This window comes from Epinephelus lanceolatus, chromosome 11 (genome assembly GCF_041903045.1).
Source record: "Epinephelus lanceolatus isolate andai-2023 chromosome 11, ASM4190304v1, whole genome shotgun sequence".
Classification (NCBI taxonomy): domain Eukaryota; kingdom Metazoa; phylum Chordata; class Actinopteri; order Perciformes; family Serranidae; genus Epinephelus; species Epinephelus lanceolatus.
In genome coordinates, this window is record NC_135744.1 from 33,221,686 (window position 1) to 33,236,257 (window position 14,572).

General features: G+C 41.0%; 1 protein-coding gene across 2 annotated transcripts; it reads right to left on the reverse strand.

Annotated features, from left to right (window-relative positions):
• Nucleotides 1–322: 322 nt before the first annotated feature.
• On the reverse strand, nt 323–14,181 carry adad2 (adenosine deaminase domain containing 2). 2 transcript variants are annotated; one of them, XM_033610631.2, is made up of 11 exons: nt 14,043–14,181; nt 12,583–12,748; nt 11,189–11,246; nt 10,052–10,181; nt 8,490–8,618; nt 7,844–7,991; nt 7,426–7,596; nt 6,991–7,205; nt 5,295–5,529; nt 729–861; nt 323–611 (listed from the first exon to the last, which is right to left on the reverse strand). In XM_033610631.2, exons 2-11 carry the CDS (start codon nt 12,732–12,734, stop codon nt 501–503), a joined length of 1,482 nt encoding a protein of 493 aa, XP_033466522.2. In that variant the 5' UTR covers nt 12,735–12,748; nt 14,043–14,181; the 3' UTR covers nt 323–500. The 2 variants fall into 2 exon arrangements, with proteins under 2 accessions (XP_033466522.2, XP_033466515.2); XM_033610624.2 differs by having other exon boundaries at nt 7,844–7,994.
• Nucleotides 14,182–14,572: the final 391 nt, after the last annotated feature.

Here is a 14,572-nt window from a genome sequence, read left to right on the forward strand (position 1 = left end):
CTCCAAACACATCAGGCTTGCTGTGAATACAACCAGAGTAAATATGAGATAGTTCTTTGTTTAAAATCGTGACAGTAAATGACACAAAACACTAAATTATAAAAGAAAATAATTACCTGTTCATAATGTCCTCTCCATGCCAGTGAATCTATTGTTTGGTTGGTACATTAACACCAAATACTTTGTTAATCATCACAACATTTTGGCTACAAATGTGATAATGGGCAATAATGTTGCTGCTTTCTACTTGACAGAGAGAAAAAACATTTAGCCTATAAGCCATGTTTTTCCACCCACAACTCATTCAAACTGACTACTTCACTGCGGTGCACAACAGTAGGGTCTTGTTTATTTTTCTCAAACACCTACACAGTCTGAACAACATTTTACATAAACCAAAACTCGAATTATTGTTGTGCACAGTGCACAGTAAACAACAGTAAAATAACTCTGAGAGGAACTTAAATGAACTTCAACACGGTGTGTTGCTGAGAGACCATTCAAGTGCTAAAGCAGTCCACCAGCTTCTTTGAATTCCAGGACCCTGCGTGCTCGCTCAGGAACTGCTGCTTGACCAGATCTTTGACTGTCTGGTACACGACAGATTCCACCTATAAAACAAACCATTTACAACATCATGCATCACATCAGTCTGCAAACTGCAATGAAGCAAAGTCAAAAAACACTCACACTGAGCATACATGTGATCATCTATAGCTGACACACACCTTGGCATTGTGGTAGGTGGGAAGATTCAGCAGATAGCTATGCCCACTCAACTGTGCAACTCTGAGGAAGTAACTGTAGAGGGCTCTCTTGCAAAGTCTGCTGGAGAAGCCAGGCCCACTCACAGATGGAGAGCTGGGAAATACAACAGTGTTCCAATGAATGCTTTCCTTTACATGTATCAACTGTCAACTGTATTATATAGTAGTGCATTTCAAATATATTCATGTAAAAAAATCAAATAAAAACTTTGCTAAAAAGATGCAGAAATAACTTTTTAACCCTTAACATCCGACAACAAAACACAATGCCTGTTAAATGTATTTCAAATGGCAGCACCCCCCTCAGCAGGACAATGCGTCATGCCACACTGAAAAACAGCTCAAGGCTTCTACCTGACCTCCAAATTACCCAGATCCCAATCTAATGGAGTATCTGTGAGACGTGTCAGTACCCCAGAGGCACTCCGACCCATGGTGGTGCCTCCTTGGATTGGACTTGGCTCTTACCTGTCGAGGCATGAACACCTGGGGGTGTCCTGTGGTGTCTGGCACCAAGGCGTTGGCGGCAAATACTTTGAGTCCTGTGGGTTGGGAGATGGGGTAGCAACATGTCCTATGATGCTCCATTGTGTAGGGATCTGGCTAATTTGGAGGCCAGGTCGATGCCTTGAGCTCTTTGAGTGTTTGGGTGGGTGGCATGTGTCAAGTGGCATCCACATCCAAGGTTTTCCCAACAGGACATTGCATTGTAACGAGATGATCAATGTTCAACTCACTCTTTGGTGGTTTTAATATTTTAGCTAAACAGTGTATATTCCATGTTGTTAAACTACCCCCAAACCAAAATATTCTACTCCGGTGAGGGAGGCAGCTACGCTAAGCTAGCTTGTTGCAAGATGGTTAGTAATGCCATTACCAGACTAGAAATAGAAGATCCTCCAGGAAGCTATAAAAATGATGTTTGGAGCCACTTCAATTTTGCTGTGAATTATGAGGGTGATGGCGATAGAGAGCGGTGTACGGCACACATGAAGCCAAAGAATGAGCCACCTCACAGCTACAGACTCTCCTTAGCAGCTTACCCAGTAGTACAGTAGCATACATGACCCCCGAGCCAAAGCATGAGCTGCTGCACAGCCACAGAGTCTCTTAAGCAGTGAAGCCAAAAACACACAAAGTCACAGCACACACACCCTCTGAACTAGGGAACAAGAGCCAGTGTGCAGCTATAGCCTCCCATTCAGCAGCTAACGTTAGCACAAAGCACACACCTAGAGCAGTAATCAGGAACTGCCGGCGTGCTGGGTAGACAATTTGGCAAGAAAGACTAAAAGGTATGTTAGTGACGGCTGTTCAGCTTGTGTTTATATGAATGTGGCACTCAACAGAGATGTTTATTCATGTATTTATTAGACTGAAAGAGCTAGGAGAGCTCATGGGACGTAGCAAACTCGCCCCGGCACACAGTGGGCAATACAAACGACACTGATACTATGCACTCTAACGTCAGTAGTAACGTAGTTTTTACATAGTAGGGGAGGGGTTATGTTAAGGATGACTCCAGTGTGTCATCGAGCATACTTTTAGGCCCACTCAAATAATCCTGACACTTCAGTACAACAGTCTTTTCACGTTTCTTAACATGTATTTTCTAACATGCACAATGTGTCCAGCTGCCACTTATGATACCAATACTTTCACAAAGCTGCTGTGGTTATCTGTGCTACGATAAAGTCAAGCCTTCTACTCTATTGAACACGCTGACTTTTTTTGTGTGTGCCTCACTAATGAGTCATAAAGAAGCAAGCCAGTTAATTAGCAGCAGTGAGGGGTGGATGGTGTCCCTTCAAGTGTCCACTCGTGAGACTAAAAGTTGTGGATGTAAAATGTGAGTTCATGCACTGCATTAGGTGACTTGCTCTTCGCAATGTTTCCACCTCCAACACTGTTTTGAGTCTCTGCTTCGGGGGCTTAGCTGTACTGAACATGAAAACTGTTTGGCAAGACAATTCTTCTGTGCTGTTACAGTGAAAAAAGTGGGGTCTGGCTGAGTGAGAGAAGGCAGGGTTTCCCTTAGGCAGCACTTACCACTGCTGCTAAGCAATTTCCTGGGGGAAACCCTGGAGTGTGTCCCTGGGGAGCAGACCAGTGGTGAGAAGCCCAGTGTTGTCAATAAAGACAAAATTTGGGGGTTGTGTTGAGTGTGACAGCAGTGATAGAGGCTGACATTAACAGATGGCTGTGCAGGGTGACAAATGATATCAAATCATTTTAAAGGTCTGTTCAATGACCACTGTAATGTCTACTATGGTTGCAGTTGTATACTGATTTCACGGTTTATCATGGTATGAAAATTGAAGGTTATCCCACATACAATAGCTTGTCCACAGTACCAGGGGGAAAAATGCAATCGGAGAATCTAACCTGTGCATCTCCTTTTTACACATACTTTCATGTTTTTTAAAAAACGGTTTTGATTAGGGCTGTAAAACTTTTATTTTTTAAAATTGCAATTATTGTTGAATTTTAATAGTTAATGGGGATTAATCACATTTTTATTGCATGCTTATAATTATATTATTTTGCACAGTTTTGACTAGGAATCAAATTAATGCAAGTTTTTTGCAACTCTGATAAATAATTATAAAATAGAGAGACAATAGCTCTGTCAAGCCATAGGCCACAAAACGCAGAAAATGATGAAATGTATCACCAAATCCTGGTATGTGTGTGATTGTGTATGTGTGAAAAATCATCCCACAATCTCATAAGTTCAGTCCCAGTCAAGTTTTTAACCAACAAATGCAAAATCCGCTCTTCAAAGACAGGACATTTTTTACATTATATACACCTGGTACTCGCCGTACTGCTGATCAACCAGTCAGTCAAAAATTAGTGAGGTTTGCAGCGTCGGACTTAGCCCTTCTAAGACTGCAACTTCCGACAGGGAAACTCAAATCCAAAGCAACGATCCTCCTACTGACAACAGCTTGCTTTCCACGAGTGGAGTAAACAACACGGAAATACATCACGCTCTGATGCCGAGGGTAAAGCTGGCTTCTTCACTAACCAACAGCAGCGGCTGCTCTAAGAAACACTATGACATGTTATGATCAGACCTTAACTGCATTGTGATTAATGCGTTAAAACTTACAATGGTAGTTTTAATTATGGTAAATCCTGTTTGTACAACTAAAAATGACTTCTGTTTTTATTCCTTTAAAGAGATACTATGCAGGATTTTCGCCCAAAACAATGTAGAGACTTATGACACACTAGAAATGTGTGGCATTGTATTAATTTGCAGAGACTCTGCCCTACGCCTGTATTTTCTTTGTTTCTTCTTACTTTCTGTGTTCAGAACTTTTATGGGCATGTACCCCCAAAGTGCTCCGGTGAGGTCGGCTCCTTATAAAAAGGGTAGACCAGGCGCCAGACCATAAGCAGCAGGCATCAGAGACACAGCCCCCCCCCCCCCCCCCCCCCCCCCCCCCAAAAAAATGTAGTGATGTGAAATGCAAAACTAGCTCTTTTGCCAACAGTAACCCATAATCCTGTATATATACCTTCAAGGGTCATTGCAACTGACAATAATATTAAAATGATTGTGTAATACCATATACTCTGATACCTTGAAGCCGTACTATTTTTCTGAGACTATTATCATACCATGAAAATCTCATACTGCTGCAACCCTTCTGTCTACAGCCCATGATTTTCCTCATCCCACACAAAACTTCCTTTGTCTTTTTATTACTAATACACTCCAAGTAAAATGGCTTCTTCTTGGCAGAATTCAAGCTATCTGGGTGCAAGCCAAGGCTTTTAGGAAACAATTAATTGCTTCAGTGATGAAAACCATAGCTAAAAGAAGCTAGAAATAATTGGCATGCAACTTTTACATCACTAAATTAAAGAAGTCTCATATGACGGAGGCAACATCTCCTTTTGTTTTCACACTATAATTAGTTTTTTTTTAGTAGGTGTTCTTGCCATCCTTTTAATTCCTCTTCACCTCCCCTGCACACAATATATCCTGTATTCCTGCCCTTAAAATTATTCTCCTCTTTTCAGGGAGTCTATTTTCCTTTGCCTATTCATAGTTTATTGTTTGGAACGTCCTGCAGAGCTCATCCTGACACTAAACCATGGTGTTGCCTAAAACTAATAGTTCAGGCTGCAGGCCGGAGGCTGGAATAAACAGCAACACTGCAAGGGCCAAGCAGGATCTCAAATCTATTTTTGGCTGTAATCTGTGCGCAAGGACAACACAGCCTCCAGTGAGAGCCACGGCTGTGTCACACTCTACCGACTGGACATCAGCAGTTGTCTACAGCTTCAAAACCAAGAGATGGCAACAGCCCCAGGCATCGCTGAGACTGTCAAACAAGCAGACTGCAATTGGCACTGCCAGCAAATCTACTCTACCCCTGAAACTAGCTGCAGGAGTGTAAATGAGGTAAGCTTCAGTCAGGTCAAGATTCTCTGCAAGAGGAGCAAAGGACATTATGCTGGTCTCACATTACTGATGCAGAGACAAGTTACTGCATATTATCTGCATATTACCCATCAATGATGAGGCCATTGCTACTGTCCAGAACTTCAATGTCCTTGTCTCCATGACACCAGTTGATGCTGAGATCATCATGCTGCGGGGAGGTGACAACAGGCCCCACGTAGTCCCCACAGAGAAAGTGGATGTTGCGTTTTTTGTAGGTTGGAGGCAGAACATCCTCCCATCCATCGCCCAGTCGCATGTTGGTGATATCAGACACTTCCTCATTTGAGATCTTCTGGCCCCCTAAATAAACACAACTATTTTAGTGTTTGCTCTTCAATCTTCCAGAGATTTATCCATGAATCCATGTAACATTATACACTAAAAGAAAATCATTGTAAGGGACCATTCCCATTACAGCTCATACATATCAGCTCCATTTTACTAATTCCAGAAACAGCTCAATAACTGTTAATGACTGCATTGGAAATTACACCACCTGGATGTAAAATACCAGACTTAACTGCGTTAATAAAAAAACACTGAGGTGTTTCATTGCTGTGTTAATAAGAAACCACCTTAGCTAACGTTATTGTGATTTCCACCTGGAATTACAGGAACAGTTTGACACTTTGGGAAATATGTTCGTTTGCCTTCTTGCCGAGACTTAGATGAGAAGATTGATTCTACTCTCTATCTCTGTATGCTAAACATGAAGCTACAGACAGCAGCCAATTTGCTTAGCTTCACATTAAGACTGGAAGCAGGAGGAAACAGCTAGCCTGGCTCTGTCCAAAGGTAACAAAATCTGCCTATCAGCACCTCTAAAACTCACCAGTTCCGGTTATGACCCATGAAAAATGGCATAGTTTTACAGGGAGTAATTTAATGAACTACTTCTTGGTTGACAGCAGGAAGCTGCTGACTGTAACTTCACATTCATCATATAGAAATAAGAGCCAACCTTCTCAAATAATAGCATATTTCCTAAACATTCCCTCCAGGATGTTGCGATCGCAACAATTAACACCAATTCAGCCAGTCCCCATGAATTCTGAGCAACCTTGCAATTTTGTCCAATCACCACAACTTTACTGCAAATCTAAAATGGGTAATCTCTTATTTTGTTGTAGAGCTGACCCTCCTTGCCCCACTCTCTCTCTGTTTATCATGAAACTACTGCTGCCGGATCAGAGCTCTGTGCCCGGGAGAAGGTTGCAAACACACAGTGACAGGGCTAACTGTTAGCATCACACAGCTAACACTACCCAAACTTTATTAATTGGTTAAATGAACGAATACAGCCATATGGTGTCGGCGTAGCTGTTAACCACTGCCCCATGGTTTCTGCCTAAGCTGCAAACTATGACGAACAGGAATGAGATCATGTTGTGCTGTGCTAGCTAGAGGAGGAGGCGGTCCATCAACGCTGCATCATACAGCAGCAACGGCTGATCAACGGTGATCAGCTGTTGCTGCCACCCAACCCAAACCCCCTACCATCACAAATAAATTCTAATTCTGTAGGAAATACTGATTGTTTTAATTATAAGCTCCATATCAGTGATAGCATCACAGCTATTTTTGCATTTTTCACTTGCACCGCAATTTCAAAAAGTGCATTTAAACATCACAACATGCATCATAATTTATTTTGAGAAAATCTGCTGTGAAACCAGACATTTCAGGCCACAAATATCCCAAAACAGCCTGAAAATCCTGGAGGTACGGCCTAAAATATTGAGTCACAGCAAGTCTCTTTACCTAGCACCATGCTGGTGATGTAGAGCGGCTGGATGAAGTGGCTCAGTAATGCACCCTGAACCCCAGTGACTGTCCAGCAGCACAACTTGTCACTACCAGACATGCAGCAGACTTTGGCACCCCAGAGACTCGGTTCAAGGTAGGCTACAGGGACCAGCAGGCCCTTGGCATGATACTGCAGCTTCATATTGGTCCAAGATTTAGTCGCAGGGCCCCTAAAAAGAAAAGAAGATTGTATTTCACTCCCCCGAGCAAAAATTCAGATTAACTCATACTTACAAGCACATTTCTACAGAAATATAACCCATATTAAAACTACTGTCCTCCACAGGTGCAAAGCTACTGTTTTTGGAATGAGATATCACCCCGAGGCACTCCAAATATACACCACAAAATGCTGCTTTCAACAAAGAACAAAGAGGGGAATAACAGTACTTAAGGTAGAAGTCCTTGGCTGCTCCTTCAGGACACTGATTGGTGTAGAGATGCAGACTGATCTTGGGTTTGAGCTGAAGCTGGTGGCTGTCTGCACTGCTCTCGAAAACACAGTTCTCCTTGGCCTTTGGATCGGCATCACAGAACAGCAGAAGCTGTTTGTACAGAAACCTGAACACAAGCCAGAAAATACCATTCTCACTTTGAGCCATGCTGGCACTTATAATGCACCAGAAACATCATCAATGGGACAACACAGTGAGATTGCAGATCCAGGCTGCCTGCTCTGACAAGACAGGAAAAGGAACGTCATGACTTCATTAATGCAGAAAAGGCAATACTTATACATTGTAGTAGTATTTAAGTTAACATTTTTAAATTAGGGCCCTTGCTGTTAGTCATATCGGCAGTTTTGTACCTTTGGAGAGCTCGTTTGGCGATGATGATGGCGTGACAGTCATGGACCATTGTCCCATTGTAGCAAAGCCACTTGCTGCAGCTTGACCGGCCAGCCCCCAACGCCACAACCTTGTAAAGCTCACATGGACGACCCGCTGTATCCAACACTTCTGTAGGAAAATGACACTGATTCTTTGACATGGAGCATGGTGTGTGAAGGGCATTTGACTATGAGGTGAAGAAGTGATGACACATGTTGAACATAACGTTTTAAAAGCCTCAATCGAATATAAATAAAGCTAGCGAGAATGAAATGCCATTTATAAACCTTCGAACCATAGCTTGTGCCTCAAAGGACTCACAGGTCATAATCAATTAGACCTTGAATAAGCGAAAGAAAGAAAGAAAGAACAGCTCTCCAGCCTCAAAATGTCAAAATCGTGGTTGGCACTGATAGCATACTGAAAAATGCAGTGATGTTACTTTTCTGAGCACGAAGCAACATAATGCAAGTATATGGACATGAACAGAAATGTATTTGACTATCTTTTATGATAAGTTATCTTGAAGTCAATGTCTTCCCTTTAAAGTCCAGCTGCCATTAAATTACATTTTCTATACTGTCACAGTATATGTACGAGTTTGCTAAGTGGTAGGGTGCTTACCTCTTATCAAAACAAATGCAGCCATGTTGCTCTTACAGCCTTGGAAATCAGGACACATCTTCAGGAGGCTGTCAAACTTCTCACTGCTTATTGCTGCCATGTGATTCTTGTGCCAGTCACTTTTCCACACTGGAAGAAAGACAGAAAGAAAACCAAGAGACAGCTATGTAATTAGAGATAAAATGTATTTTGGTTATCACTGTGTCAGTGCTGTTCTGAAAACCCTTTGAGATATGAGTGGTGAAAAGCAGTGCTTGAATTAAACACTTCTATGGGCCCTTACACAATAAGCCAATAATCGTCCGTTGGTCAAAGTTGGGCCATCAGCAAGCACCTGTCGCCATAGCTTAGCTAGTTGGCACTAGTCAGCCTTTGACCGCCATTTTTCGGCCAATTATGCATGTCGAAACGACACTGGACCCAGATCCTTTGCTCTTTCAACATTGGGTTGTGCTGTTTACATGCTATATGGCTAACAAGCGTCTTGAATCTGACCTGTCCGTCTTACTATTTCCCTTTTTGAATGAAGAATACAGACTACCACCGCCTGCTGACCGAGACCCAGGCGACATGAGGTGATGCAACAGTTGGACTCTGTCGCCACTAGTTCTTTGATGTCATTTGGTGTGTCCGGGCCTTAAAAGATACAACTGCCTAAAGATTTGTGACCTTTTTGTTTTATTATCACAAACAAGTTGTGGGGAGTTATTCCACATTTTCTCATGTTTATGGCTGAGGTTTCACACTGTAAAATGACAGTAAAGGAGCACTAGTAGAAAACGGTGATGTATTTCATGCTGCAATATACTGTAGTCTTCGATGCAATGACACTGGCAAAAAAAGAAAAAAAAATAACTCTCCATCCAGCTCCATAAAGTGCTAAAAGTCCAGAAATGCAACAACAGAATTACTTTCTTTCTTCCAAATCATTTTCTGAAATTACAGCTATCCATCTGTTGCTTTGCCTTCTGCTTCAACTTGAAATCTTTCCTGGAAATGTAGCAGTGCAACAGGTCTTGCCCAGGGCATTACGAATGAAGCAGACAGTCAAATACTTCATAAAAAATATAATCACAGAGACTGTAATTGTAGTTGGAAAGCCAATCCATTAACCTAGTCTGTGTATCTGTTAATGCTGCATGGAGTGAATGCAGTGCTGCATTTGTTTTGCAGGCACTTTAGCCTAAAACGTCTTACAATAAGTGCTTTCAAACTCCACAGGAACACAAAAGCTTTTTTACTGGAAATGAGTAGTTTTAGCATCAGATGTCGATGGCTGAAAAGATGGTTTTCAGACTGTGTTGGAAGACGTGCAATGACTCTGCTACTCCTGACTTCAGTCAGCAGTTTATTCCAGGACTGTGTGACCACGATAGAGTAGCCTTGACCAAAATAAGTGACCAATGGGTACTCAGAGTTTAGGGTCTAACTGTGGATTTGAGGAGGTAGCAGCTCTTCACTGCCCTGTAGGTTACAGTAGCGCCAGGGTGAGCTGCAACAGGGAGCCACACTAGAATTAGAAATTAAATGCTGACATCACAGTATAGCTTCTACTACTGCACCTTCAGTCGTTGTGCTCTTATCTGGATCCTTGATCTGGTCCAGGATGAGCTCTTCATCCAAGAGTACGCTTCCAGCAGGTGACATACCATGGAGAGAGAGGGCAGCTGCATCATCATCTGAGTCTTCGTACTGAGAAAAATAAAATAATTCAGATAAAACTCAGGGACTGTGCTTTTCTCTTCTTCTCAACCTTGAACCTACTTCTCTAGTGCTAATTTAGGAAAGCATGTAGTTGTCAATACATCGTCAGCATATATAAACATACTGAGAAATAATGAGACAAGAAAGGCCGTGTGAGATTGACGTTGAGAATGTATTCCTGTCATTCACAGCTTAAGTGACAAAATGGCTGCAGATGGTTTCCAATCCTTCCAGTTTGCTGGGTAATGGTCTGAAGCACAACTACACTTGCCAGTCAAGTAATCTGCTGTTAACTATCACAAATGTTGAGAGTTCACTCTGGTGTCAGATTTTAATTCGGTCATTTATTCCCACATTATTTCACGCTGTCTGTGAAGGACACCGTGTACATGAAAGCAGAGAATTGCATCAGGTTTTCTCACCCAGAAAATACGCTGCTGAAGACTGAGTGTGACAGATTCTGGTAACATCTCTTCTTTTGGGATCTAAGACTTAGTTGAAAGCAATAACAATAACCCAACACATTTGACATGTGGCTTTTGTATGTAACAGCACCTGAGTAGTTTAGTTTAGTTTATTTATTTTTTTCGGATGTTGGACAAAGAAAATAGAATACATTCAAATAGAATACATTCATTTGAAAATATAAATGAAGAAAGAAAAGGAAAAAAAAAAAGAAAATGCAAAAGGAAATACAAATCCTATCATGACGCCCGTTTTAGAAAACTTTTTTTTTTTTTTAATTTTTGAGTCCATATGTCCGAAAAAAAGGGGATAGGGAGAAGCACTAAGCTTGTCGTGCCCTACCCCTAGTTTATACCCCTGACCAGTTAATATTTAAAATTAAATAAGCAGCATACTGACCTTAGATTTGAGCTTAGATGGCAAAGAACATTGGTAATGCATCTATATAGATGCTTTAATATGATACATAAGTTCCTCTTTGATTTTGCTCATCTCCCAATAGGATGCTGCCAGAAACAAGTGTATCATACCTCAGAAAGTAAAGCCTCTTTTCCTGGGTCGTGGTCTCCGGAAGCATGGAGGTCATTTCTAAGATGGTGACATTAACAGTGATCAGATGTTGCATTGTAAATCAAGCAGTTGATTCCTCAAAATGTCTTTTGGATTTTCCTCACCACCACTGTCATTAAAAAGCAGTATCAGTTCTGAATACATTTGGTCTGTTTTCCTCTCAGTGCAGAAACCTTCTAGATGGCGAGTGCAAAGCAGGGTTAGAAGGTGAGACTCAGGAGCAAAGCATCATTACAAGGATCACCAGTGCCTAATAAACTACTCTCTCTGCCTGAATGTTTAAGTAGAAGCATGAGGGAATAGCCTGTGGACTCACAAATGAGATCACACTGCTTCGTGCACACTTCTGGAATTCAGCTGAGAACTTTTCAGAGATTTTTGGGGATATTTTGATCTTTAATTTAAGGTAGAGTTTTGGTTGCCAATTTTACAGTTGACAGAAAAGTTAAAAAAAATAAATTAAAAACAAAAAGGAGAACGAGGATGATTAAGGCAACAAAAGGTTCAGTGCAGATTCAAACCAAGTACAAGACATGGGTCAAAACCAAATGAGCGAGTGGGTTGTCTAGTGTCCTGTAACTATGGTACTCTCATTAATGAGCTTCAGTAACAGTGACAGTGTTTGTGCCCAATTTGGACTGGACACACTTGCCAGCAGGCTCCTCACCTGCCCGATCTGTAACCTCTGTAACAAGAAGCCAAAACAAAACAAAAGCCAAATTACTGCTGACAAAGAAACAGTTACAGCTTTGTGTTATAGAGTTATAGAGTGCCCTCAGAAATAAAAACAACCTGAAAAGAAATGGTCAAATATACAGAGTGAGAACAGTAAATGTGCACCTGTTATGTTTAAAAACAGGGTAATATGGCAACACTGCCTCATGCTTTAAATTCAAGAAACGCTCTCAACAATTTCTGACTATCATGAGACCAGGAGGGTACGAGCTACCCCCACAAAAAAGGTCCAATCTTTCATCCAGTAATATTTTGCAATAAGCTGGTTAGACCTGCTAAAAAGCTATGAGCCAGTCAGACTTCTCAGGTCACCTAGGTCTTGCTGCACCAAGAGTCAATTTAAAGTCCTTTTTTACATGTTCAAAATAAATATCAAATCAATCAGTCAATAGTTTTTATTGCCCCAGATACTGCAGAAGCCTCCTGAGGACCTGAGATGTGTTCAGTGTCTCAGTAAAAATGGCCCTGAAACCCTCTTCCTTCCTTCCTCTTCACTTCTCTTTTTAATCTTCTCATAAAACATATTGTGTTTTCCCCTGGGTACAAAATGGTCTACATAACTAAAGCCTTGCCTAGTGTTACTCTAACAGCACTACAGCACTGCCACCTTTTTGTTTACCTCAGCCCAGCAGCATCGCTATGAACAGGTACATCATCTGTCAGCCGGTCCCGAGGACGGTGAAGGAGCAAACTTTGGTGAAAGCCAAGCATAGACCGTAAATTAGCATTGCCTCTTCTCGGACTGTACTTAAATGCTCCGCGATCTGCCATGCTTTAAAAGCAGCCTGTAAGAGAAAGGATTGTAAGTTGGTGTGAGGGTTTTATAACTGCCCTGGGATTTCCTGTTTATGTTGTTATCAGAGCCACGTGTCCTAAATTTGTTTGCTAATTCTATTTTATGTGGCCTTCAACAGATAACTTCTCATAATGCAATGCCACTGGTGTGGATACCACATCATCAGGATACAAAAAAACAACTTATCTTTATGCCAACTTTGCTTACAATGAAATGACATGATACATTTTCATACTGCAGGAGGAAAAACTCTAAGAGTCTTTGCAGATTTTAAATGGATTATCGTTATCAACACCAATTTCCACAATTGGCAAATGTTTTGATCAATGTAGGACTGTATTTCAAACATGAATCCATGTAAACTGAGTGTTACTGGCTTTACTTTTATGCATTTTTAAGATATATATATAATTATTAAATGTCAGTGGTCATCAGTGTGCAGGTTTTGTCTTAACAATTTCACAGAGTTTGACCAAAATAAAACCATTAAAAAAGATTTTTCCCATTGTTGTGTTAACTGTAATGCTATTTCATTTACTGAAACATGATTAACATAGTATTTGTAGCCAACACTGGATCTGACATGGCCATTATATCTAGAACAAACTTGCAAAAACATTTGTTATATTCATAAATAAAAAGGCAGATTTGACTTATGAATAAACAATACAATGTTAAAGGATTAGCGTTAGACCAGTGATCTCCCATAGACAGTTGAAGGTTAATCTTTTTTAATAGGTTAGGTTGAGGAAACTGGGATGAGCACTAGCTACTTTTTGCCATATTGAACGTTAGACCAAATTATTACCTAGCATAACAGAGAAAGATTAGTCTTACTGATGATATAATCACCTGCTTCTACTCAATATTACTGTTAATCAGCTGACAGCGGTAAGTGAAGGTGAAGGGCAGTAAACGCCACACCCGTTAGCTTGCTAGCGACGAAGCTAACGTTAGCTCGCGTTGCGAAGTGACATAGCGGACTGTTTTAAATGCTTCGTCACGGCCAGAGCTATGAAAAGTTGGATAATTTTAAAACAAATCTCTTCAACAAAACGGTGAGCTACACGTCTGCTACTTTCTTTAATTTTCACTGCCCCAAATCTGTGAAATTATGTATGCTAACGTACTTATATTTTTTAGCTAGCTATCACGTTCTAGCTGGCTAACGTTAGCATGCTTCTACTCCAACAGGCAACGTCTCTAAACGTTTAACTCGTGTTTAAAGTTAATTTTGAGTTAATTTCCAGATATATTGTGGACATTTGTTACTCAAAGGTTACCTTCAGTCTTTTAGACGTTCCTCAAAATTGCCTGAGAAGAAGTAGTCGCTTTTGTATCTGGGTGTCTGGATCGAGAGGGAACGTGTTGCGTTTAGGAGGTGATACTGGCAACCTTGGAGGCAAGTGAAGGAGGGAATGGAGAGTATGTTTTCTTCCATGTTGTGGTGCTGACATTAATTTTACTTGCTTATTAAACAATATGAATAAGCTTGCAGCCTAATATTTCCATTTTGACTGTAACAATATGCACAAATTTTGCCAAAAGTATGTGGACATTTGAATGTCACACTCCTGTAATTGTTGAATATCTCTTTAACCATAGGCATTCATATGCTTCTAGAACAACCTCCACTATCCTGGGAAGACTTTGGACAAGTATTTGGACCCTGATGTCCTTTTCTCCAGTCCATCCCCAGTGTGTTGTTGGATGGGTTTGAGGTCAGAGCTCTTTGAGAATCATTTCTGCATTGATTTTGTTTTGTGCACAGGTTTTTTGTCACGTTGAAATTGCTGCCACAGTTGGATTATTG